Below are 21,526 nucleotides of genomic sequence, written 5' to 3'. Positions count from 1 at the left end.
TCCGCCGTGGTACTGCCGTTCATTCCTCCCGCGTTGGAGAGCTCCCGTGAGAAAAGCCAGGGCTATCCAACCCATAATAAGTACGTTGCCGTGACTATTTTTGCGTAGTGTACCCTCCGTACCAACATGATATATACCACGCCACATGTTATCGACTATTCTGGACGCGCCGGCTAACATCTTATCCTTGCAGGCCCCATCCCCCACTTTGCTTCCACGCCCGTTAGATCCCGTGCATCTGAACACCACAGGCGGACCGGATCCGTCAGATGACGCAGTTCTAACAACTTTCTCCGTATTGATATGACGATTTCTTGCCGTCTTCCCCGACAACGCAGGCGGTTGTCTCGGGATCATATGTTTTGGCGTTGGGGTTGCGCAGATACATGCAGTAAACACATACCTTGACCCGGTGAATTAGCCGCGTTATAGGGGCATCTGTTTGGAGTTGGGTGTTTATCATTTTATTCTACCCCCTTTGTTCTGATTTGTTTTAAAATTTAAAGCATTTCCTTGGTCCGAGATACTGGGCCTTGAAGATCACATGAAGATTTAATTGATACCATGAAATAATGTCTTCTGTATGCCTACCTTATGTTTAGCGCCCTCAATTCTCAGCATGGCTAAAAAATTCATAATTTATAGCCCACTTTCACGGAGTACAAGTCCGATCCGTACCTATATTTATAATCTGAACATTTCATTACCGATTTAAACTGCATATGTTTCGATGGCAGTACGGTTTTGGCACCAGTTTGGGCTGATTTTGTAATATTTATGAGAAGCAACAGAAGCTGCGACAATGCAACATACCCCTGCAAAACGTATGGTACACTTGGAAGTCATCCCACCCTCGTGAATGAAACCAGACTTTTATACCTCCCCCAACCTCTAACAATATAGACCCCACACTTAACCCAATCGATTTCCTTTAGGAGGCCGGAACGGCTGAGCCGCCTCGTACTTGCCCTTCTCCAGCACGCGTTGAGCTTCTGTTTCAGGTTCGTGACGCGTCGGTGCCGGGTCGTGGCTAGCCTCTGTGCTGGGCGACGCTACATCATCCGCAGCACTCTGGTACCGCGCCATGTTGGCTCTCTTCAAGCTGGGATTTTCGGACGGCGTGGGTACGGGCTCATTCACCGCGGCCTGACGACGATGTTCGGCCTCCATTGCGGCGAGCTGAGCCTTGCGCTTCATCTCTGCTTCGAACCGGGAAGCGCGGTCGGCGTTGATCGACTTCTTCGCGAAGTAGTAGGCTCCGCCACCGGCTGGCGTTCCAAATAGGTTAGCGATTGGTGCCCTCGCCTATCGTGTGGTCCATTGGACATTTCAGAAGAGACGTGGAATGACATACCGACGCAAAGGGCACCCCAGCCTACCCTGTTGGTGCAATCGAGTCGAGTCAGTCATCCATCCTGATGTTGCTTCATGATTTTGGATCCGGCCGCTTACCAGGTTGATCGGATCTAACGGCGGCCTGAGTTAGTATAGCTGCAGATAAAGAATCTTGAGAATGCGGATTGCTTACTGTGTTCATGATTGCTTAGTGGAAGGTTGATAGCAAAGGGAAATTTCGTGGAGGAAACTCGCACCTATAGCACAAGCTACGTCAACGGTCCGGCCGTCCGGCCGGGAGGTCTCTCACTTTCGCCGAAGCTACTCCGTATCTGACCAGCCAATCAGATCGTTTCCGCCACCAGTTGATTCCTCAGGCCAGCAACATTCATCATTTTGGCTTTGTCGATCTCTCATCGTATCTCAACTCCTCTCATCTCTCTCTTCGTCATCTCGCGATCCTCCCTGGCCCTTATCCCTGCCTCTCCCAGACCCAGGGATTACTATAACAACGAGACGACCTTGCTAAGTCACCAGGGGATGCGCATTTCCGCCACCGATTCATCATAACGCTCCGGCAGGCGCAGGTAGCCTTCGAGCTTCTCACTCGTTCCTCGAACCTCGAGACCCTCCCATCGCTATAGACGATAGACAGCACCCTTAAAAGTTTATACAATACGAAATTCTTTGAAAATGCCTACCAAGCGGAAGGCAACTGACAGTATGACTTTGCACGTCTCACTAAGATAGTTGGCAGGCTGACCCCAACTAGGTGGTCGGTCCAGTAGAGCATCGAAACGCGCGACTCCCGTTCCTGATATCCCGGACATCGACAGTAGCGACGAATACTCGGAATATGAGCCGGATGCAAAGGATGACAGCCTAAAAGGTAGCCGTAGTTGGTCCTGACAGTTCGTTCCGCGGCGGAGTGCTGACTGGTCTGCTGTTGAAGAGGTCGTCGACAAGTTCTCGCTCGAAACATTCAGCCATAAGAAGGACAGTGCGGTGCAAAAACAGGACCCCAACTTCGGATACAAAGACTTCTCATCCCTCCCACTGAAGCCCGACCATGCGAATCGTCCCCTCTGGATCGACCCTCTCAAGGGCACCATCACCCTTGAAAGCTTCTCTCCGTTGGCGCCCCAAGCCCAAGACTTTCTCACCACAATCGCCGAACCCTTGTCGCGTCCTACCCATCTTCACGAATACCGGTTGACTGGAAACAGTTTGTACGCTGCTGTTTCTGTTGGCTTGCAGCCCCAAGATATCATCAACTTCCTCGACCGGTTGTCGAAGACGCCACTTCCCGATACAATCAAGTCGTTTATCATCGACTTTACGAAATCATATGGCAAGATTAAGGTGGTTTTGAAGCATAACCGCTTCTTCGTGGAAAGTACCGATCCGCAAATGCTGCAGATGCTGCTCCAAGACGAAGTCATCGGACCGCAGAGGGTGCAAGGGTCGGAGGGAATCATTCAGCAGGCGGCTCCCAAAATGGGCGGTCTCGTTATCCCGGGTACCAAGGATGCTGCCGGCATCAAAGAGGCTTCAGAACAGAAATCGGCGGAGGAAAATGCAGAAGCTCGTCAAGATGATGCCTTACTCATGGCTATCCGCGATGACGACGACGACGATGACCAGGCTCAAGTTCACAGTTTTGAAATTCCCAATGAGGCTGTGGAGCCGGTGAAAGCGCGTTGTCAGGCTATGGGTTGCCCGGCATTGGAGGAGTATGATTTCCGGAACGATGAGATCAACCCGACTCTGGACATCGACCTGAAACCCAACGCTCGTATCCGAAGCTACCAGGAGAAGAGTCTGAGTAAAATGTTTGGTAACGGTCGCGCGAAAAGTGGTATCATCGTTCTGCCGTGCGGTGCGGGCAAGACGCTCGTTGGGATCACCGCCGCCTGCACCATCAAGAAGGGAACTATCATCCTCTGCACCAGCTCTATGTCTGTGGTTCAGTGGCGGAATGAGTTCCTGCGGTGGTCCAACATTGATCCCGGTGACATCGCCATTTTCACCTCGGACAACAAGGAGAAATTCCGCAGGTCAACCGGTATTATCGTCTCCACATACTCCATGGTTTCTCAAACACGGGCTCGCTCGCATGACGCACAGAAGATGATGGACTGGATCCAATCACGGGAATGGGGTCTGATGATCCTCGACGAAGTGCACGTCGTGCCTGCGTCCATGTTCCGTAAAGTCACCTCGGCCATTGCCACCCAGAGCAAGCTTGGGTTGACGGCAACGTTACTGCGTGAAGATGACAAGATTAAGGATCTGAACTTCCTGATCGGACCGAAGCTCTACGAAGCTAATTGGATGGAGCTCGCAGAGCAAGGTCATATCGCCAAGGTCCAATGCGCCGAGGTCTGGTGTCCAATGACGACAGAATTTTACTCGGAATATATGAGGGAGAAGTCTCGAAAGGCGGCTCTTCTCTACATTATGAACCCGCGCAAGTTCCAGGCCTGTCAGTTTCTCATCGACTACCATGAAAAGCGAGGCGATAAGGTCATTGTCTTCTCAGACAATGTGTATGCCCTCGAACGGTACGCGCTTAAACTGAACAAGGCTTATATTTACGGTGGTACCCCTCAGAATGAACGGATGCGCATCCTGGAGAACTTCCAACACAACGAACAGGTCAACACCATCTTCCTGTCCAAGATTGGCGACACGTCACTGGACTTGCCAGAGGCCACCTGTCTCATCCAGATCTCGTCCCATTACGGTTCGCGTCGTCAGGAAGCCCAGCGACTTGGTCGAATTCTGCGGGCGAAGCGTCGAAATGACGAAGGCTTTAATGCGTTCTTCTACTCGCTCGTGTCGAAGGACACAGACGAAATGTTCTATTCGTCCAAACGCCAGGCCTTCCTTGTCGACCAAGGATATGCCTTCAAGGTGATTACCCACCTCCAAGGCATCGAGAACCTGGAAGGTCTGGCATATGCAACTCCCGGAGAACGTCGCGAGCTACTACAGGAGGTTATGCTGCAGAATGAAACGTCGGCCGAGGTGGAGCATGTCACCGACGACCTGTTCTCTGCGGGCGGAGCCAAGGGCAAGGCCAAGGGTGCTGTGCGACGCAGTGCTGCTACGCTTAGTGGACTTGCTGGCGGCGAGGATATGGCCTACATTGAGTACAACAAGAGCCGAAATAAGCAGCTGAAGGACAAGGCCGGCCATCACCCGCTGTTCAGGAAGATTGAGCGAGACCGCTTGAAGAGAAAGAACCAAATGGAGGAAATGCGGCAAAGTGGAGACCTGAAGCGGTGATTGGGACTTAGAATCTTTATGGGATGTCCGTATCCCCGAGTGGCCTTTTGCTCAATCAGTGGTTGTATTCTGTGGTTAATATAAAATGCATCTATAGCTTGGGTTTATAGCAGCCCTGGTAGGGCCGTGTTGTTGCATGACCAATAAATCGAGTCGAGACACACCCAGACTCCACCTCGTAACCGGATCTTAGTAATTGCAAGCCAAGCTCCGTGACGACATGGGACAGACAACTTGCCGATAGACGAAACCATTACATATCGCATCACGAGGAAGCCGTAATATTCCAATAGTGATTGGATGGCCGAGATGTACCCTGCAGATGACTGCAGTTAGCGGGGTCTGCAAAACACCGAAGACCGAACGTATTCGATGTGTTCGATGCTACCCCGGATTTTGGAATAACACGGATGTCTCAGCTTGCGCTCTCTCGCTAGATCGGATTACAAATGAAGCTAACAGAGACTCGGTCCAGCCAAGTTCTGCCTCATGTCAAGAGCTTGACATAAACTGTGGGGTAGCTCGACACTTGGCTCGTCTTCACATGCTATAAATTCTAGGGCATCGCCTCCCCTCGAACCATGGGTAATCGCCGACTACTGCGAGTCTGTCTGAACATCATGGCAACTGCAACGCGAATTAAGCTGTCTCCTTCCGACACGGGGGTCTACTCTTTCGGTGTGAGAGAGGATTCCGCCCGGGTTGCGAGCGAGCTCCTGCAGAAGAACATGGAGAAACATCATATTTACTTTAACGACAGGGGGTTCCATAGTACGTGACGGGTCGCTCTCTGGTCTGGCTGTGCTTCTAACTGACTCGCGCAGATCATATCGTCCACCACCTCCTCAGTATTTATGCCTTGGGTGCGACTCCAGCACAACTCCAAGATGCCTACGACAGAAACAAGACCTACCAGAGGCCTGCGATGCCGGCAGATGAGAAAGTGGTTGAGTCGCTGCGCAAAGACGCCTCTCTCGAGGAGTGTCTGGGCAAGGAGGAAAACTATCCCAACTTCCTGGCTTTCTTCCAGCGGCAGATTGACGAGAAGGGAGTGGAGAGTGTGCTGAACCAGTATTTGTTTTCTGGTACGGGCATCGCGGAACAGATGTTTGTTCGGCTGTTTGAAGGTGAGGTTCCATTCCACCCTCCGTGTCTAGTCTTGATGGACTACCTACATGTTGAACGGGTTGGCCTCTGACTTGCTTCCTTAGGCCTCATTCACCCTCTGATTCACCTGGGGTTTGGGGTTGAGTTCAATCAGCCCGCAATCATCGCAGAGGCCTTGGCGCAAGCCGCGGTGCACAGGGACCGGTTTGGTCACTTTTTCCACCAAGCCGAGACGAAGGCTGGCGGGATCGGTCAGCCAGGGGGCACGTCGTTGCCGGAGATTGTAAAGCAGATCCGGTCCTGCGAGAAACTGGCTCAGTCTGCCCACTGGGAGGACCCCACCCGGATCCATGAGGGCGTCCTCATACGAGGCCTCGACGAGATGGTCGACTTCGCTGCCAAGTTCCGCGTCCCCGCAGACAGCCTGCAGATGAAGACCGCTGAGATGATCAGCAACGTGGGTATGTGGTCCCCGTGAACAACGAGAATCTTTTCTGGCAAAGACTAATACGTAATGTTGCAGTCTATTACTTTGCTGCGGCACAGCAACCGGGGAAGCAGGCGAAGTTCGACTTCTTCTTTATGCACGGCGTGAACAGCTCCCTTTTCTTCCCGAAGCTCATGTCGCTCCCATTCGTGGATGTGCGCTACAGACAGCGGCTCCTCGAGTGGAAGGGCCGTCTGGATCTCCTGCTCTACGTGGGTGGCGGCGCTCCTCCTGTGTACGATGCTGGGCGCCCAAAACGGCCGCAGTATGCCGCGGCGACGGATCTGAAGGCTGTTTTTGCGCATAGTGTTGCGCATCCGCAGGACGATGGACATCTGCCCAAGTTGGTGAGGGCTTTGCTGTATGGCCAGCAGGTCTGTGCGCCGTTCGCGAATGATCTAGATCTTCCTGTCAAGGAGGATGATTGGCTGAAGATTGTTAATATGGGTGAGTCGAACTTGCAATTATAGGCGAGTCTGTGCTAATATTGTATAGTGTGCGATTCCACGGCGTATACGAAGCCTTTTATGTGGATTCGGGGAGCCGGGTTCCAAGAGGCGTGGGCTGATGTTGAGGATGTGTCCAAGCTTTGAGGTTAACGGATTGTTGTTACATATTCTCATAGGGTCAATTTGTACTGATAATGAAACCGTACAGGACTGCTCATGTGTAGTCATTTCGCCATCGATCTCGTAGCAGTAGAAGTTGCCTGGCTGTTTCTAGATCTCTCCAGCCGTTCCACGTGGATGGAGACGATGACTCAGAAGTGCGCATATGGCGCATGTGGCGTCCCGCACCCCAAGAACCAACAAGAGCAAGTGGGGCGGTCGCCCCCCAACAGCTTCAACGTTAGCTCCCTTTCTATAGTTACTTCTTCCTTTTTCCATCGCCACTCCGCCGCACCACATTCTCCCTCCCTTGTTCCCTCCATATGACTCGTGGTGTTTGTACATTAATACCTCCTATACCAGCCGTTACTGTTCGTTGAAAACTCCATCAACTATGGCCGGCGACGACGAATCCAAGCACAGTCAGCACCAGTCTTCCCGCGCCTGGCCCGATGACGACAATCCTTTCGTCGCTTTCCGCCGCTATGCCGACGAACAGATCTCCTCCATGCTTCAGTCCGTGATGGGACTGCCGTCAATCGTCTCTAACCCTCCCCCCGACCACTGGGCCATTTTCGACGACCCAAAATACCAGCACGCCCAATTCCGTCGGAACGATGAGAGCCGTGACGGCCAGGATCGCGAAGCACGCAGTTTCGACAGTTCGTCGAGGGCCCGTTGGCCGGAATCAGACGATCCTCAGCGGATGCAGCGCTCAGGACGCCCTAACTACCCGCCTTCCGACCTCTTCGATATCGATCTCTTCTTCGACTCCTTCTTCGACCGATTCTGGTTCGACGACCGCTTCTCCCACCGGTTCTTCCGGCCGTACCACCGCCCGATGTTCTCCAGCATGGTGAACGATGAATCCCCCGCCTGGCCCGTCTATTATCTCATGTTCAGCCCTTACTCGCCCCTACACCTCGAGCGCCAGGCTCAGTACCGATCCCATCGTGATAGGGGTGTGTTTTCCTCTATCATGTCCTCGCTACGACCGTCCTCTGAGCGAGACCCTGCGGAACCCCAATGGCGCGAAGCGTTCGAGGATCTCCTGCGACTTGAAAATGGGAAGCCAATGCTTGATCGCGACTCGACGGACCTGGCCAAGAGGGAGACGGGAAGAGAATGGCTGCAGGGTCTGGCTAAACGGGGCAGTCTGGGTGATCGGTGGAAGTATGTTGCTGGTACCGAAGGCAAACCCTGGTCTACCATCACCTACGACACTGGTTCTAAGGAGAAAACCGATGGCGAGATTGGCAGCAACGTGAAGGCGGAGTTTAGCTGGAACGAAAACGACAGTGACTCGGTGACAGAGCTGGATGTGTACGATCGATTCTTGGCAGATATTGAAGCCCGTGAGCGGGAGTTTTTCAATGGTGCCTACGAAAGTCCTTTGTTGCGTCTAATCTTCGATGATAGACGCCGAACTACCGACAAACGCGACCCATCCGAAAAGGAGCCTGGGAAGGATTATGCGGACAGCTGGATCGATCAAGTAACTGCGGATCAGCAGACGTCCACTCAAGAATCCCCGGCCGGTTCAGAAACACCGGCACCTGTGGATACATCGCAAGCGGATGCTATCGCAGAACAGAAGCCATACGTGATATCTACGTCGACCTCTACACAGCGTATCCGTCTTCAAGATGGCTCCGTCCAGACAAAGACCACCAAGACCAAACGCTTTTCCGATGGTCGCGAGGAGACCAACGAGTCTGTCGAGGTCCTCAATCCACGTCAAATCCATTCCGATTCTGGTAGTCAAGAAGGCTCCGAGTCTAACCAGAGCGGAAGTGGCTGGTTTTGGAAAGACAACTAGTTAACGAAACTTCATGTTCATTCATTCTACGACGATTGCATTCTTTTCGCGAAAATCTAGCGTTTTGGTGGCGTTTCATTCTATTTATCATTTCTCATGTTCCATTATCTTCATTCCGATTGTCGCCATTCTATCATATCAACAAACCGACAAATCAAGGTACATCTTATTTGAGTCATATTGAATGTAAGTTTCATTCTATAATCTATTATCATTCAGGATATAGCATGATAATAGCTCAATATCGACTGCCAATTGTCTGCCATACTTCTCGTTTCTTATGCACTCCACCTGCAAAGAGAAATATCAAGATGACTGTGATATCTCTAGATGGGACGTATCAACGCCGTTTCTTGAGTGCTGTGCAGAATTGTGGCTCCATCTCAATTTAGCAAGACAGTCAATTACTCCGTATAATGATGATGCGACGTCCATGCCCAGACCACAAGGCCTCTAGATTAGGGCTGGGCTTCAGCTTAAGGGCTTGGCTGCGGCGAGGATGTAACAGTTCCTGAGGTAGTCGACGCTAAACAAGCCCCGAAAAACGCTAGACAAGCATCCCCATTCCACTCTTTAGGGGCAAGAATGAACAGAATAAGAACCATCTTGGGCCCTCTCATCCACTCGTCCTTCTGGCAATCTCCCCTCCATACTACCACGCCTGAGACACTACCAGCATGGGTCTCCTCCGGAGTTGGCTCCTTCTCGCCATCACGTCCGGCCCCGCATGGAGCACTACCTCCAACAGAGGGGCCGAAGTCGACCTGATTTTCCCTCGCAATGAGAGTTTTTCGCCTTCGCACCTGATGCCTATCGTCTTCGCCGTCCAGAATCCGAACCTCCTGTCTAGCCTGAGACCGATCCTTAGCTATAGAGTTTCTCAGCTAAACGTCAGTCCCCTTGATCGCATCAGGAAGGGAGATTTGATCCGGTTGTTTGAGCACAATCTCACCGATGTTGCCGATCCATACTTGCTCTACTGGAGCATCGATCTGGCGGTTGAGGGGACCTTCAAATTCACCTGGCAGCTCACCCTGGATAACTGCTCGTATAACGCGGATATCGACAAAATCGACGGGCATGTGTTTGGAGGACAACTCATGCAGTTCTCCTTCTCTACAAAGCAGGGCGCCGCGCCACCAGACCTGGTTGCCTTCGCCGAGGAGGAGACCTGTAATCGGACCCTCGCACAGGCAGTACATGTTCCGAGTGCTCTGGAGCTCCCGCCGACACGAACAGCAGGATGGGGCGGTCCGTCCTGTGCAGTCAACCCGGATCTCTCGCCGACGCCTAGTCCTTGCAACATCAAGATAGACTCTGCCGCGGCAGCTAGCATCTCCGCGTCCTTGACGGTTGCTGCTTGTAACAATTGGTTTCGCACGGGAGTGAGCTGCCCAACCCCGTCCTCTGAGAATGCTGCCTCGATGCCGCGATTTCCGGTCACCAGGGCGTGGATCTTGGCAGTCGGTACCTGGCTCGCTTACAACATCGCGTAGTCGATTCCTCCTGCAGGGCTAGTTTAGTTTGTACGCTAGTTGTTCAGAAGTCTCTCAATAGTGCCGCTGCGGTTCCAACGATCCACTGGCATGTGATGTGGGTGCCCTGTAAGGCTCAAGATTCGGCGCTCTAGTCTCAAGCTACCACGGAGCCGATTTCACTACGATAGAAAGCGTTTTACCTCCGGCGAGACGTTGCGGAAATCCTACAATTCATGTCTCCAATCTCTCTAACCAATCAGCCATGATAGCAGGCCCCAATCTCTGCCTTGACCCCTACCACAGGGCTGCAGCCGCAGATGTCCGAAATTGCGAGCAACTGTTCTACAAGTGAAGTAGGGAGGTAACTGCTACATGGTCAACACCACGATGGGAGCCAGCTCCAGACGCGGAACACGCAATTGACGCTACCTGCAGCAATCTGCCAGTGGATTGCTATATTTGTCTGGTGTTTAGATATTGAGAGAGGATAGGTTATAAACAGCCAAACAAGGCTTGTACTAGTGCCCTACGCCCCGTCTGGCTACAGGGACCTCCGCCACACCGGGCTGACCGGGCACACCTGCCAAGCGACGCCCTGTTCTGTATACTGCCCGCGTGATTATACCTGTCAAGGATTGAGCTGGATTAATTCATCCAGAAAGAATCATACTCGCTTTATATAAACCGCGGATTATTTCTACATCCGTCAATACCTAGCCTACATAGTTCTCCAATGTACCTGACAAGAATGCAGTGCTCTCCATGATCAGTATAACTTCACAATGAGCATCTTCCAGACTCTATTCGTTCTATATCTGTGGGTCTGGACCCTACCAGCCAGTTCGTATACCTACTCCGTATATCTCATAGTACATCCAATCCAACAGAGAGTACTAACCCTCTGCAGCTACCCTCGCCCGGCCATACCCGACAAGCACCACCTCTCCATCCCTCCTCTGCACCACAGCCGACCCTAGTCTACCCTCCGCAATAGACACAACCCCAACGGCCTCCACACTAACCCTTCTCGCCCGCGAACGGCCAGCCTTCAAACGATCACGTCCAAGACGCAAAGGTCGCGGCGGCATACCGCCCGCGGCTGCGATCTTGCTCCCCATCATCATTTTATTCCTGAGTATGACCTCGATTCTCCTGTGTGCTCGAATTGGGTCCCGCAAAGGTGAGACGCGGGGCCAGGTCTGGGGTGATTCGGCGGTCGATAATCAAACAAGGCAGGAAGGAGAAGGCCAACCACCGCCGCTACAACCGCCAGCACGGCAGCAACAACAGGATCTGGAGTTGAGTGAGATTGATGAGGCACCGCCGCCGCCGTATTCGAGGGAGGCGCCGAAATGAGAGGCGGGCTGCGCAGTGTCATGCTGGGTGTAGTACCTGGTATGAGAATCAGTGTCTTTGAAGGAAGAACATGGCAATGGCGAGTACCTTGTCTGATTCTTTTGATTCGGATGTCAAGAGCTGAGCCTGAGCCTTGGCTATGTCACCTGGTGGTGTCACAGAGAAGCTAGAGGCTCTTACAGTCCTAATCTTGTGGTTCGTCTACCATCAAGGTAGTCCAGGCAGTTGCTTATCATATTTAGTCATACGCTTCGTCTACTTAATAAATGCCATGGTTATTGGATCATAAGGAAATCTATATAGAGCTATTTAGCCGCCTTATAGATAAGTTTAACTAGAGGTTTGGATAGGCTCCCGAGAGTTATACTTTGAACCAATCCCTCTGGTTCCACGACAGGAAGCGGGGCCGAGTGGATTGCGGCGTGAATCCCTTCCAAACCAGGCTGACCGCGTACTATCTACAGCTCTAATTTCATCAATCAATCAGTCTGGAGAGTCCCTACGGCTGGTTCACAGAAGTTATAGTTTGCAATGGACAAACCCAAGCGCTTGATCTGCACTGTCTTTGATGAAGATTGTCAAGTTTTCAATTTTACTCCAACCTAAATATGTCACTGTAACCAAATGAAAATGAAGCTCTTGCTACATACATTGGCCATAGGTTCTGGAGGCAATGAATCTAGTCCTGGCGGTCAGCGGCGGCCGCTCATACTATTAGAAATGAGAGGAGACACTTGAAAGCACCAAGCCATTGATCTAACAAGCAAAATACCGCCCATATCCAGTATTCTCTGAACAGTCCATCTATCTCTAATCAGCCTTGACGTTCTTCTTCTGCGCCTTTCCCGCAGTCCATCCCTTTGACTCCCAATACTTCACACTTTCCTCCATCTTGCTATAAGCCCAAGTAAAAGGGGGATCTAGATAACGTATCAGCATGCACTATTCTCGTCCAACAAACTGGTACTTACACAAGAACTGCCGAAGATCGTGTCTGTTGTCTTCGGGACTGTACTGTTCTGCGTGGTCTTCGAGGCATTAGACATGACAAGAAATTCATATGGAGAGAGATATCTAGCCAATGGCATCCGCCAGATATTGAGGCCGGCACTTACAAGACGGAGTGAGAACAGTCATCTTGTGTCTGTTGATGCTGTAATTGTAGAAGAAATGTCTAGTCTTTTCGTAGATCTCTCTCGGACTATACTCATTACCCCAGAGATGGAGGAGACGTTCGTACATAGACCAAGGGCCAAGGCGCGCCACCTTTCTCAAGTAACCTGGGAATAAATCAGTATTGAGCCGTTCGATGTTGTGCATGTGTGGGAGAAAGCTTTGCTGTGGTATGAGGGAGAGAGGCTTACCGAATGTGCCGAGTTCCTTATAAGTCACTCCCATATCAGCTTCATCCGACTGGACGTACGTGGCCGTGATGGGCTCCAGCTCGGCCGTCGGAGTGGCGTCTAAGAACTCGTGCAGCACGGGAAGATCGAAATTGACCTCGGCCCATGCGATGAATTTCTTCAAATCGACCTTACTGATCGACCCGATGGGGTTCAGCTATACAGCGCGATGTCAGATAGTCTTTATATGTAGAGGGGCAGGCTTCGACGCACATCTGCACTGCTGGCATCATATTTGGTCAAGTAGCCACGCAAGCTGTCATGAATGTCAGTGGAATGCTTGACACTGCGGGACACAGTTTAAAGAAATTACACACCATTCTAGAACAAGTTAGTAACCTTCCCACAGTATCGAAAAGAAGACGTACCATCCACATTTGAAGAGCCTAAGACCAGCAGTCCGCCACCTCCTGGCCGCTGGCGAACTGTTGGCAACAAAGATGCAAACAAGTACGCAAGAACCATTCGCAGTCGCGCCTGAATGTTCTGCAGTGCTTGGTTCTCAGCTCGGCTGCCGCCGTGAACCTTGAACTTGGGCTGGAAGTTGGTGACCACAGTGAATAGATTCGTGATAGCGGTCACGACCGTGTCGAAATTGAAGTCAATGTGGTAGGACCCAATATCGGTGGACAGTGCTTTAGCCCGCTGCCGCGTCTCCTTACTAGAGTTCTGCGTGCCCATGAAGCTAGTGTGAAAGATGCGGCTAAGAGAGAATGAGCTAGTGTACCGCTGGCGTAAAAGATATCAACTTACTTGCAAACTTCTTGACTAGTAGAAGGCAGCCACTTCGAATCTGGTGGCTCAGCGCAAAGCCTTCGGACATCCTTGATAACCTGCTCATTCCCTTGAGAGACGGCTTTGATAACTTCCCTGCACATTGAGTGAACGATAACTGCTGTAGCACAGCTATCGATACCGCCACTTAGCGGGACGAAGTATCCGGCAGCACCGCTTCTCCGGAGGTAGTCCCAGAGCCAACAGGCGGGTCCAAGAGCAATCTCCTCCTCTGGTGCATGATAGCGCGGCGAGATAGTGTCAGATGGAGCAAGGCCTGGATCCGCCTCTCTATCTTGTCTCGACAGTCTCACGTCTAAGTCCAGACGAACAAATGGAGACTGTTTAGCAGCCTGCATATTCCGGCTAGAGCTAGAGCGATGCGTCCGGACCTGGCTAGGTTAAGCATGCTTTCGGAAGAGGACCAAGACCCTTACCTCTTCGATATCAACAGTGGCAGTGACGACTTCTACGTCATTGAGGGAAAACTGCGAGCCCTGGGCCACAATATTGCCGTTGACCACAATCATCGCGCAGCCATCGTAGTACAGTCTATCACCATCGCATCCCTGTTGGTTAGCGTATAGGTAGATTCCTCCGCTCTGGGTAGGGGTTAGTATTGCGATATAGAGAGTAGACTGTGAAAGTTACCAATTTGGTCGCCTGCGTGATCAAGTTGATTCTCGTATCGAGTTTCCTCAGTTCGTGGTGGCTTCCGGAGGAGTTTGAAAAGATTTCCACACCTGCAAGGCCATAGGGAATGTGCGGCCTATTTTGTGAGGATCAGGACGTTATGATGCATGGAGAAAACCTACCCATCAGGAGTGAACAGTTCTTCGCATGTCTCCAAGCCCAGACAGGTGTCTCTTGTGCTTATCACTGCATCACCAAAAGGAACCTTGTACTGGCCGGTGATTTTGCCCACTATCTGCTCCAAATAGTAATCCTCAATCTCCTGAGGACGCTGCCAAGGAGTGAAGTAGCGCATTTCTCTGTAGTTTCCATCTGTATAGTGTTCAAGCTCGTTAGTATATCTCACTGCCCTATCGCTCTAGCGTAACATGGATAAAAGACCGCACCATTGGCAAGCCACATCTTAGGGCGGATCAGGATAATCTTGCGGTTGTAAAAGATGACGCTTTACAAGTATTTAGTTTCCTCTCTGCACCTGGCGGTTAGGTTTAAGGCTCACCGGCAATTGTATCTGCAGTTTCTGTGCCGAATGGGCATACCCACCTGACATGAGGTTAACACCTGTCTCGACAGTTGCAGGTCTTGGGTCAACTAACATCAACCACAATATCCTGGCAATCAGGGTGGTCGATAATACGGGCAAGCATTTCCCACGAGTGCAGGAAGGTATCTCCCTCATGGAATCCATCCAGAACTCCATATCCTGGGAAACGGTCAGTACCTCCGGCGGGGCTGGATTATGATCATGTAGAAGTACCAGTTATTTCGAGCTCAGGCCCGACACGTAGAGTGGCCCCGGCAGCTTTTGCTTGACGAATGCTCTCAATGATACGCTCAGCATTTCCCTCGAAGTCCAGGGCCCACTGGTTGAGCGAACTTGAACAGATGCATTGTTAGCGGTCAGGCGGATAGAAGTTGTGGGGAAACGACGAACCATGTCGCCAGAGTAACAAGGTGACCCATGATGGAAGCAGCACCGGATTAAAGCCTCAGATCTCCAAGCGATGTTGCGATAGAGAGAGATGGAAATTGGAGATCAAAATTGGGGAGAGCTCAGCATGACGCACATCACGTGTGTGGGGAGCTCCCCTCCTTCCCCTCCGGTCACCGTATTACTTACAATACCGGATATATGCGGGTACAATTGTGAAAGAAATGTATTGGGGTGACGACAGCCCCCACCGCATTGATCCTCGGCCATCCGCGCTGCTGACTAATCGGAGGGGAAATCGGAGGTCCTGCGAGGAGGAAAAGGATGGCGCGGACAACTCCCATTCCTTTGATCATCTGTTCGTTTGCTGTAATCGTTGAGATTGTTTCTGGCATATCTGCACTTCTTTGAACATTGTATAGATTCATTCTGTCGGTTAAGCATAGATCCTACTCCATTATGAGCGACTACCCTCAGATCCCCGCCCCCGCGCATACGCTGGCCGAAACAATGATGTCTCGACGGTTTGGCAGAGAAACAGTCAACTACTTCTCGAGTAAGTCAGATGCCGTGCAATTCAATGTCACCTTGTACTTACTCAGGTGCCTAGGCTCACCACTGAACCGGCTTTCGTTCCTTCGCACGGAACATCCTTTCCTGTCGGCGGCAATCAGGCACCCGGCTACTCGTTTCGTTCTCCTGAAGGATCTTGCGCCGCTTACCAAATCGCCTTCGGAGCTGTACTATGCTCAGCATGATGAAGTCAAGAAGCTTGTGCCTGACACTATCTATGACAAGTCGGAGGAGGATACGATCAAGGAATTCGACTCGCACAAGACATCCCCAACGCTGATCTTCCTCGGGATGGACGAGAGCCGTAAACAGGATGGCCTGACCTGGAATATCTACAAGGGTGCTCCGTTTTTCGCTCTGGATGTGACACCCAAGGGCTCAGAGGAGCAGCAGACCAACACGAAAGACTTGATCAGCGCAATGGAGGCGAAGGGTTTAAGCTTCTTGCAGGCGAGAGTGGTTATGAGTCTGTCGGCTGATGAAGGTATGCACCATTCCGGATGAACATTATCATCCAGAAAACAAGACCTTGTCTCATTGAATCTTAGCTGCAATCTACGCCCAAGCTCGCGCTCTAGTCGATTGGAACACCCGGAACACTTTCTGTGGCACATGCGGTTCGCCCACCGTGTCCGTAAACTCGGGCACGAAGCGTGCCTGCCCACCAACAGACGCCGCCCTTGTAGCAGAGGGCAAGTCCGGCGATCGCCCCAGCTGCAACACCCGTACCACCATCTCGAACCTGTCGTTCCCCCGCACGGACCCCACCATCATTGTCGCCGTCCTCTCCGCAGACGCCAAGCGGATCCTGCTCGGCCGTTCGAAGCGCTTTCCTCCCAACTGGTACTCGACGCTGGCCGGCTTTATCGAACCGGCAGAGTCCATTGAAGATGCTGTTCGGCGAGAAGTGTGGGAAGAGGCTGGCGTGACACTCTCCCGCGTTGTCATCCACTCTTCGCAGCCCTGGCCTTATCCAGCTAATTTGATGATTGGTGCTATTGCGCAGGTCAGCGACCCCGAGCACGAGAAGATCAACCTCGAACATGACCCCGAACTGGAAGATGCCAAATGGTTCGATTTGCAGGAAGTCGAGGAGGCGTTGAGGGTCGGAACCAGCGCGTTGGGTGACAAGGCCGGTCCGGAGTACAAGGAGGGTGGACTGAGGCTGCCTCCTCCCACGGCCATTGCGAACCAGCTCATTCGCGCGGCGGTCGACTTTTGGCCCACGAATTCAAAAATGTAGAGGATAGACTAGATCTCAGTTGTCCAGCGGCCTACTTGGCCGTTCGGCCCCTATGTACTTGGTTGGTCTGCCCTGTATATACAACGCATGCCTACATGATCAATGATATATAGATTATGAATATACTGAACACAACTATTCTATGCGCTGAAACGTGAAAATTGATCATTCCAAAAGCGTTTTTGTAGATGCAGTTGTAGCTATAGGACCACCATGCATATCAAAACTTGTCAGGTCTATGTAAAAGGAGTACATGAAACGTCAAAGATTCGCGTACACTGTCCCATCGCGAAGTTCATGGATACTATCTCTGCCAGATGGCGAGCCAACCTCAGTGTATCTTGTTCCGTCTCTAAGCTCATGAATTGTTATCCTCCGGCGAGACTTTCGGCCTCGTCGCGAGCCCCTCGCCGACACGGACGACCCAGCACGATTGTCTCGTAGGAGAGAATCGGGACTACCGCTATCGCTGAAGACAGCACTGCTCGCAGGCGTCTGCTCTCGACTAGCCCTTTCGATAGATGCTTGCAACTGATTGTCTGCTACCATGGCCATGCCCGTTTCTTGGTACCACTGACGTAAATCAGTTGCATGGGTTTGTTCTTCCGCGCCATATTCAACTGGTGGGCCATCGACTTGTGCATCAATTCTGGAGCTGTTAAACACGGCCCATGAGCTGGTTTCAACACTGACAAGCACCATCGAATGGTTGAAGCTTCTGACCATAAAATTCCGCAAGAGGATGGCGTCGCCTTCTTCAGGAGAGGGCAACGCCCCCTTGTAAGGACGAAAAATTTCGGCATTTAAGGCTGTACCAGCCATAGACGGATCGGTCAGTTGGAGAGTCAGGAGGTAGTCCTTCTTCCCTGATGTAGCGCGTATGACAGGTCGAACTTCAGAGACAACTGAAAGGGTGTCCGTCAAAGCGCCGAAATGGTCAATAAGTGTAGCAAGCGGAGCGAAATAAGAGAGCTTGCTGCGCAGGCCGGGGTAGTGACGGTCGACACTAAGAAGATGGACGCTGTCCATTGTTCCGACGGAGTCGTTATCCTCATGACGCTGAGGTTGCGAAGCCTCATCTTGAGCCACCAGACCTTCCGTTCTCTCGTGCACACTTGTCTCTTCGATTGCCTGCTGTTGTTCCTTTTGAGGAATCTCAACAAAGACGGTCCTCTCACCAGTCTCCTCAAGAACCGGACTACTCTCCTTTGCAGATAGTGCAGGGGCTGAGTCCGCCGTCCGCGCTGGTTCGGAGATGTCGTGGGCCCTTGACAATGTTTCCTGCGTGTGGACCGGGGTAGGAAGCGGTTCGTCCGTTATAATATCCACATGAGCAGGTCCGCCACTTGGTTGCGAGAGATTCGGTGTCATGATCCGAGGTCCATGTGGCAGATTAAACGGTACGCCACTGATTGCATTGTGTGGCTCGTGCGACAATTGAGAAGGGACCGCCCCATCCAGAGAAAACGCCATCTTACTCGCCTTATCTTCTTTCGCTTGCTCTGTGTCGTTCAGTGATGTCCCCTCATCCAGAAGTCCTTGGCTCTCGTGCTCTGGATACACCTGGTCGGTCTCTCCACCGACTTCTTCTTGGACGGGAGTTGAACTGTATAGTTTTGGATCGACTGCCAAGGCGTGATCAGATGTCACAGGCGGAGTGGTATGGTTGCTAGGGTGGGCAGGAGAAGCATAGTCGAGCTCACTATGCTGGAGAGGTAATAAAGCTGACCCGGTGGCACTGACACCGGCAGAATCATCCTCAAGATGCTGCGACTCTTGTACAGCAGAGCCCTCTCCATCATGTTCAACCAAGGTAATGGAGGGTTCTTTGGCTCCGTTTCTGGGCTGCTGCTCAGCAAATGAATAGCCCATCTGCTCATCTTCCTGTTCATCCCCAACGGTTTGGCCCTCCATATTCTCGTCCTCTGGCCATTGATCTCCGACAGACACAGATTCTGAGGCTTGATGCTCTATTTCTTCGCCTTCTATCGATTCAGTGTCAGGCCGTCGCTCTTCTCGCTCAGGTCCTATCTCGTCATTTGCTTGGGACTCATCCTCCTCAGACCAGTCATCCATGCCCGAGGCGGACTCGCTTTCATCAAAAACTGACCCTTCTTCGGATGCTGCGGGTGACTGACGTCTTTGCGTAAGGGTGGGGATGTGTCTTTGTTCAGAATGAGATATTTGATAATATGGGGGTGCTTCATCCTCGCTATCACTGTCGAGCACAATGACTTCAGGGGGCCCGGTTTTGGGTGACTGGGATGGCTGGATGCTATCTTCGACACTCATTTGGTCGGATTCGACTTCGGACTCGACACGCTCATCGTATTCGTTTTCGTCAATGCTTTGCACCTCCTCGTCTCCGGACCCAACGCGATAAAATTCTTCCTCCCCTATATTGTCTTCATCCTCGTCTTCATCTCCGTAGTTCTCGTACCCGTCCTCGTCCTCGTCCAGATACTCGTTCTTTTCTTCATCAGCCTCGTTCCGGCTGGAAAACTCATCCCCTTCATCCGAGACAATGCGTTCTCCAAGTCTAATATTTCGGTGCCCTGTAGTCTCAAAGTCTTTCAATGATTCAGCTACCTCGGAACCTTCGTCTGAGTCAGACTCGATCACCTCAGGCATGTTTGCCGAGCCGTGGTCTCGAGCAGCGAACCCTGACCCAATGTTCCTTCGATCCTGCGATTCATCTTCGCTTTGCACTTCGTTGAATTCGGAGTCTGGTGACTCAGCTTCCTCCTCTTCACCCTTTCCAGATTCTTCAGAGGCGTCTTCTCCATGGACATTATCATGTAACTCCTGAACATCGCTTTCTTCACGTGGCTCTACATTGACCACTTCAATGACCCCACTTTCGGTATTCCCTTCACTTGGATTTGTCGTTCCAGTGTTCGCATTATTTTCCACGATTCGTTCAGTGACTCCTACAGGTCCACTGATTTCAAGAGCCTGGGACGCCGTGCTGATCTTCAGAGATTCCTCTGTAAACGCAGCAGCTTCATTTTCCCCCGAATGTTTTTCACTCTCTCCAAGAGATTGAGAAGTCTCATTAGTCGTCTTTGGCAGTTCTTGGGATAATTTTGAGGCGACAGGTTCGAAATGGGTATGGCTCGTGACTTCGACCGATCCAAAGTAGCCTTGACTACTGGGTGCGGTGAGAAGCGGTGATGGAATAGGAAGCCCAGGAGATGGGATGGGATTTAAGCGCGGCGTGTCGATAGGGAGATGAGCAGACAGGTCGGGAAAGGGTTGTTTTTCAGGTTGACGAGACGTCTCCTCTTGGTTCGTATGTGCGACACCTTGGCTCAGACCTGGAGAGGACTGAGTTATTGGGACGTCGATGTCCGTAGGTACGACTTCCATGGTGTCTGTAGGAGCTGGAAGAGCGGCATCGGTCGATTCGTCCTTGTCTCCGTCCGACGATATTTCCGCTTCGTCAAATATATGCGCCCAATCAAGTGGCATGTCATCCTTCCCCGGAACCTCTGGCTCATCAATAATGCGCCAATCGTTGTTTCTCATGCTGAACCTCGTGCGTTTCCTTCCCTTCCCAGGGACATATCCGTCTTCCTCTGCGAATGGATCGAAGGCCGAATCGACGAGGGCGCCAAAAGAGGTGCGAGAACGTCCCACGAAAGCCGGAGATTGCCATGATTCCGCATGTGTAACCGACGGGATTCCGCCCTGGAAGGAGGTATTTCTAGGCGCAGGAGTGACGGGTGTTGGACTTGTGACGCGGATGTTCGGTACCGGAGATGAGGGACGATCGACTTTGACGGTCGAGAGGCGTTCGGAGGCTCGAAAGACCTGGGGGTTCGTTACTACGTTTTCTGGTTCCCTTGGATTCCTTGGAACGTACCTCGAGGAGCACGCGATCATCAAAATGAAGATCCCATGTCACACATTTACCAGGCGTCTGCGTCGTCGCTTGGTTGTCCACAAACCTAGCCCCATCGAGACTGAGAAACACATAGTCTCCGATCCCGAGCTTTGAAGCCGCAACACTCTCGGCGATGTGGCCATGAAATAGTACTTTGACTTGCCCATTTGAGCGACGCAGACGGAAATCGGGCTCCGCCAGCAATAGACCGAGAGACTGTGTTGAAGACGAGTAGGGCCAAAGCAACGAGACGGTAGCGTGTATAGAGCACCGGGACAAATTTTCGACTGCCGGAGAGAGCTGCGCAATGGGTATTTGATCTGGTCGCTGTCCAGGGGGTTGCGACTGGTTGGCATCCATCACTGCGGCCGGTGATCAAGACGTAACATCAACATAGTTCGGCTCATAAGTACCGCATTTTCGAAAAGAGCCGGAGAGTTTAGGATAAATTCTGACGAAATTTCCCCGTTGAACACCCTAGCGTGGCTCGCTTGGGTCGACTTGTGTTGAAGAATTGGAGACCGAACGGGTGACAGCAGAAG

General features: G+C 51.8%; 9 protein-coding genes across 9 annotated transcripts; 6 read left to right on the top strand and 3 right to left on the bottom strand.

Moving 5' to 3' along the window:
* Positions 1-500: 500 nt before the first annotated feature.
* ATEG_08086 (uncharacterized protein) lies at positions 501-1,537 on the bottom strand (the record flags this gene model as incomplete). The annotated part of the gene is made up of 6 exons (XM_001216707.1): positions 501-587; positions 708-760; positions 918-1,268; positions 1,355-1,375; positions 1,453-1,477; positions 1,529-1,537. 6 exons carry the CDS (start codon positions 1,535-1,537, stop codon positions 501-503), a joined length of 546 nt encoding a protein of 181 aa, XP_001216707.1.
* Positions 1,538-2,028: 491 nt separating this feature from the next.
* ATEG_08085 (TFIIH/NER complex ATPase/helicase subunit SSL2) lies at positions 2,029-4,626 on the top strand (the record flags this gene model as incomplete). The annotated part of the gene is made up of 3 exons (XM_001216706.1): positions 2,029-2,056; positions 2,108-2,237; positions 2,265-4,626. The coding sequence occupies 3 exons, from the start codon at positions 2,029-2,031 to the stop codon at positions 4,624-4,626; spliced, it is 2,520 nt and encodes an 839-aa protein (XP_001216706.1).
* A 581-nt stretch (positions 4,627-5,207) lies between these two features.
* Positions 5,208-6,690, top strand: ATEG_08084 (questin oxidase family protein; the record flags this gene model as incomplete). Its single annotated transcript, XM_001216705.1, has 4 exons — positions 5,208-5,397; positions 5,451-5,753; positions 5,838-6,194; positions 6,257-6,690. 4 exons carry the CDS (start codon positions 5,208-5,210, stop codon positions 6,688-6,690), a joined length of 1,284 nt encoding a protein of 427 aa, XP_001216705.1.
* A 532-nt stretch (positions 6,691-7,222) lies between these two features.
* On the top strand, positions 7,223-8,647 carry ATEG_08083 (uncharacterized protein; the record flags this gene model as incomplete). The annotated part of the gene is made up of 1 exon (XM_001216704.1): positions 7,223-8,647. The coding sequence occupies one exon, from the start codon at positions 7,223-7,225 to the stop codon at positions 8,645-8,647; it is 1,425 nt and encodes a 474-aa protein (XP_001216704.1).
* A 677-nt stretch (positions 8,648-9,324) lies between these two features.
* Positions 9,325-10,143, top strand: ATEG_08082 (uncharacterized protein; the record flags this gene model as incomplete). Its single annotated transcript, XM_001216703.1, has 1 exon — positions 9,325-10,143. One exon carries the CDS (start codon positions 9,325-9,327, stop codon positions 10,141-10,143), a length of 819 nt encoding a protein of 272 aa, XP_001216703.1.
* A 764-nt stretch (positions 10,144-10,907) lies between these two features.
* Positions 10,908-11,481, top strand: ATEG_08081 (uncharacterized protein; the record flags this gene model as incomplete). Its single annotated transcript, XM_001216702.1, has 2 exons — positions 10,908-10,965; positions 11,033-11,481. 2 exons carry the CDS (start codon positions 10,908-10,910, stop codon positions 11,479-11,481), a joined length of 507 nt encoding a protein of 168 aa, XP_001216702.1.
* An 810-nt stretch (positions 11,482-12,291) lies between these two features.
* On the bottom strand, positions 12,292-15,314 carry ATEG_08080 (glutamine-dependent NAD(+) synthetase; the record flags this gene model as incomplete). Its single annotated transcript, XM_001216701.1, has 16 exons — positions 12,292-12,401; positions 12,453-12,509; positions 12,597-12,761; positions 12,846-13,041; positions 13,098-13,170; positions 13,202-13,205; positions 13,253-13,587; positions 13,638-14,050; positions 14,096-14,260; positions 14,310-14,427; positions 14,474-14,663; positions 14,738-14,796; positions 14,891-14,916; positions 14,948-15,054; positions 15,109-15,227; positions 15,286-15,314. The coding sequence occupies 16 exons, from the start codon at positions 15,312-15,314 to the stop codon at positions 12,292-12,294; spliced, it is 2,166 nt and encodes a 721-aa protein (XP_001216701.1).
* A 427-nt stretch (positions 15,315-15,741) lies between these two features.
* ATEG_08079 (NAD(+) diphosphatase) lies at positions 15,742-17,098 on the top strand (the record flags this gene model as incomplete). The annotated part of the gene is made up of 3 exons (XM_001216700.1): positions 15,742-15,838; positions 15,893-16,339; positions 16,404-17,098. 3 exons carry the CDS (start codon positions 15,742-15,744, stop codon positions 17,096-17,098), a joined length of 1,239 nt encoding a protein of 412 aa, XP_001216700.1.
* Positions 17,099-17,318: 220 nt separating this feature from the next.
* On the bottom strand, positions 17,319-21,344 carry ATEG_08078 (uncharacterized protein; the record flags this gene model as incomplete). Its single annotated transcript, XM_001216699.1, has 3 exons — positions 17,319-17,334; positions 17,376-20,911; positions 20,964-21,344. The coding sequence occupies 3 exons, from the start codon at positions 21,342-21,344 to the stop codon at positions 17,319-17,321; spliced, it is 3,933 nt and encodes a 1,310-aa protein (XP_001216699.1).
* Positions 21,345-21,526: the final 182 nt, after the last annotated feature.

The sequence above is a fragment of the Aspergillus terreus genome, genomic scaffold (assembly GCF_000149615.1).
Source record: "Aspergillus terreus NIH2624 scaffold_12 genomic scaffold, whole genome shotgun sequence".
Taxonomy (NCBI): Eukaryota; Fungi; Ascomycota; class Eurotiomycetes; order Eurotiales; family Aspergillaceae; genus Aspergillus; species Aspergillus terreus.
This window is presented reverse-complemented; position numbering and strand designations above follow the sequence as displayed.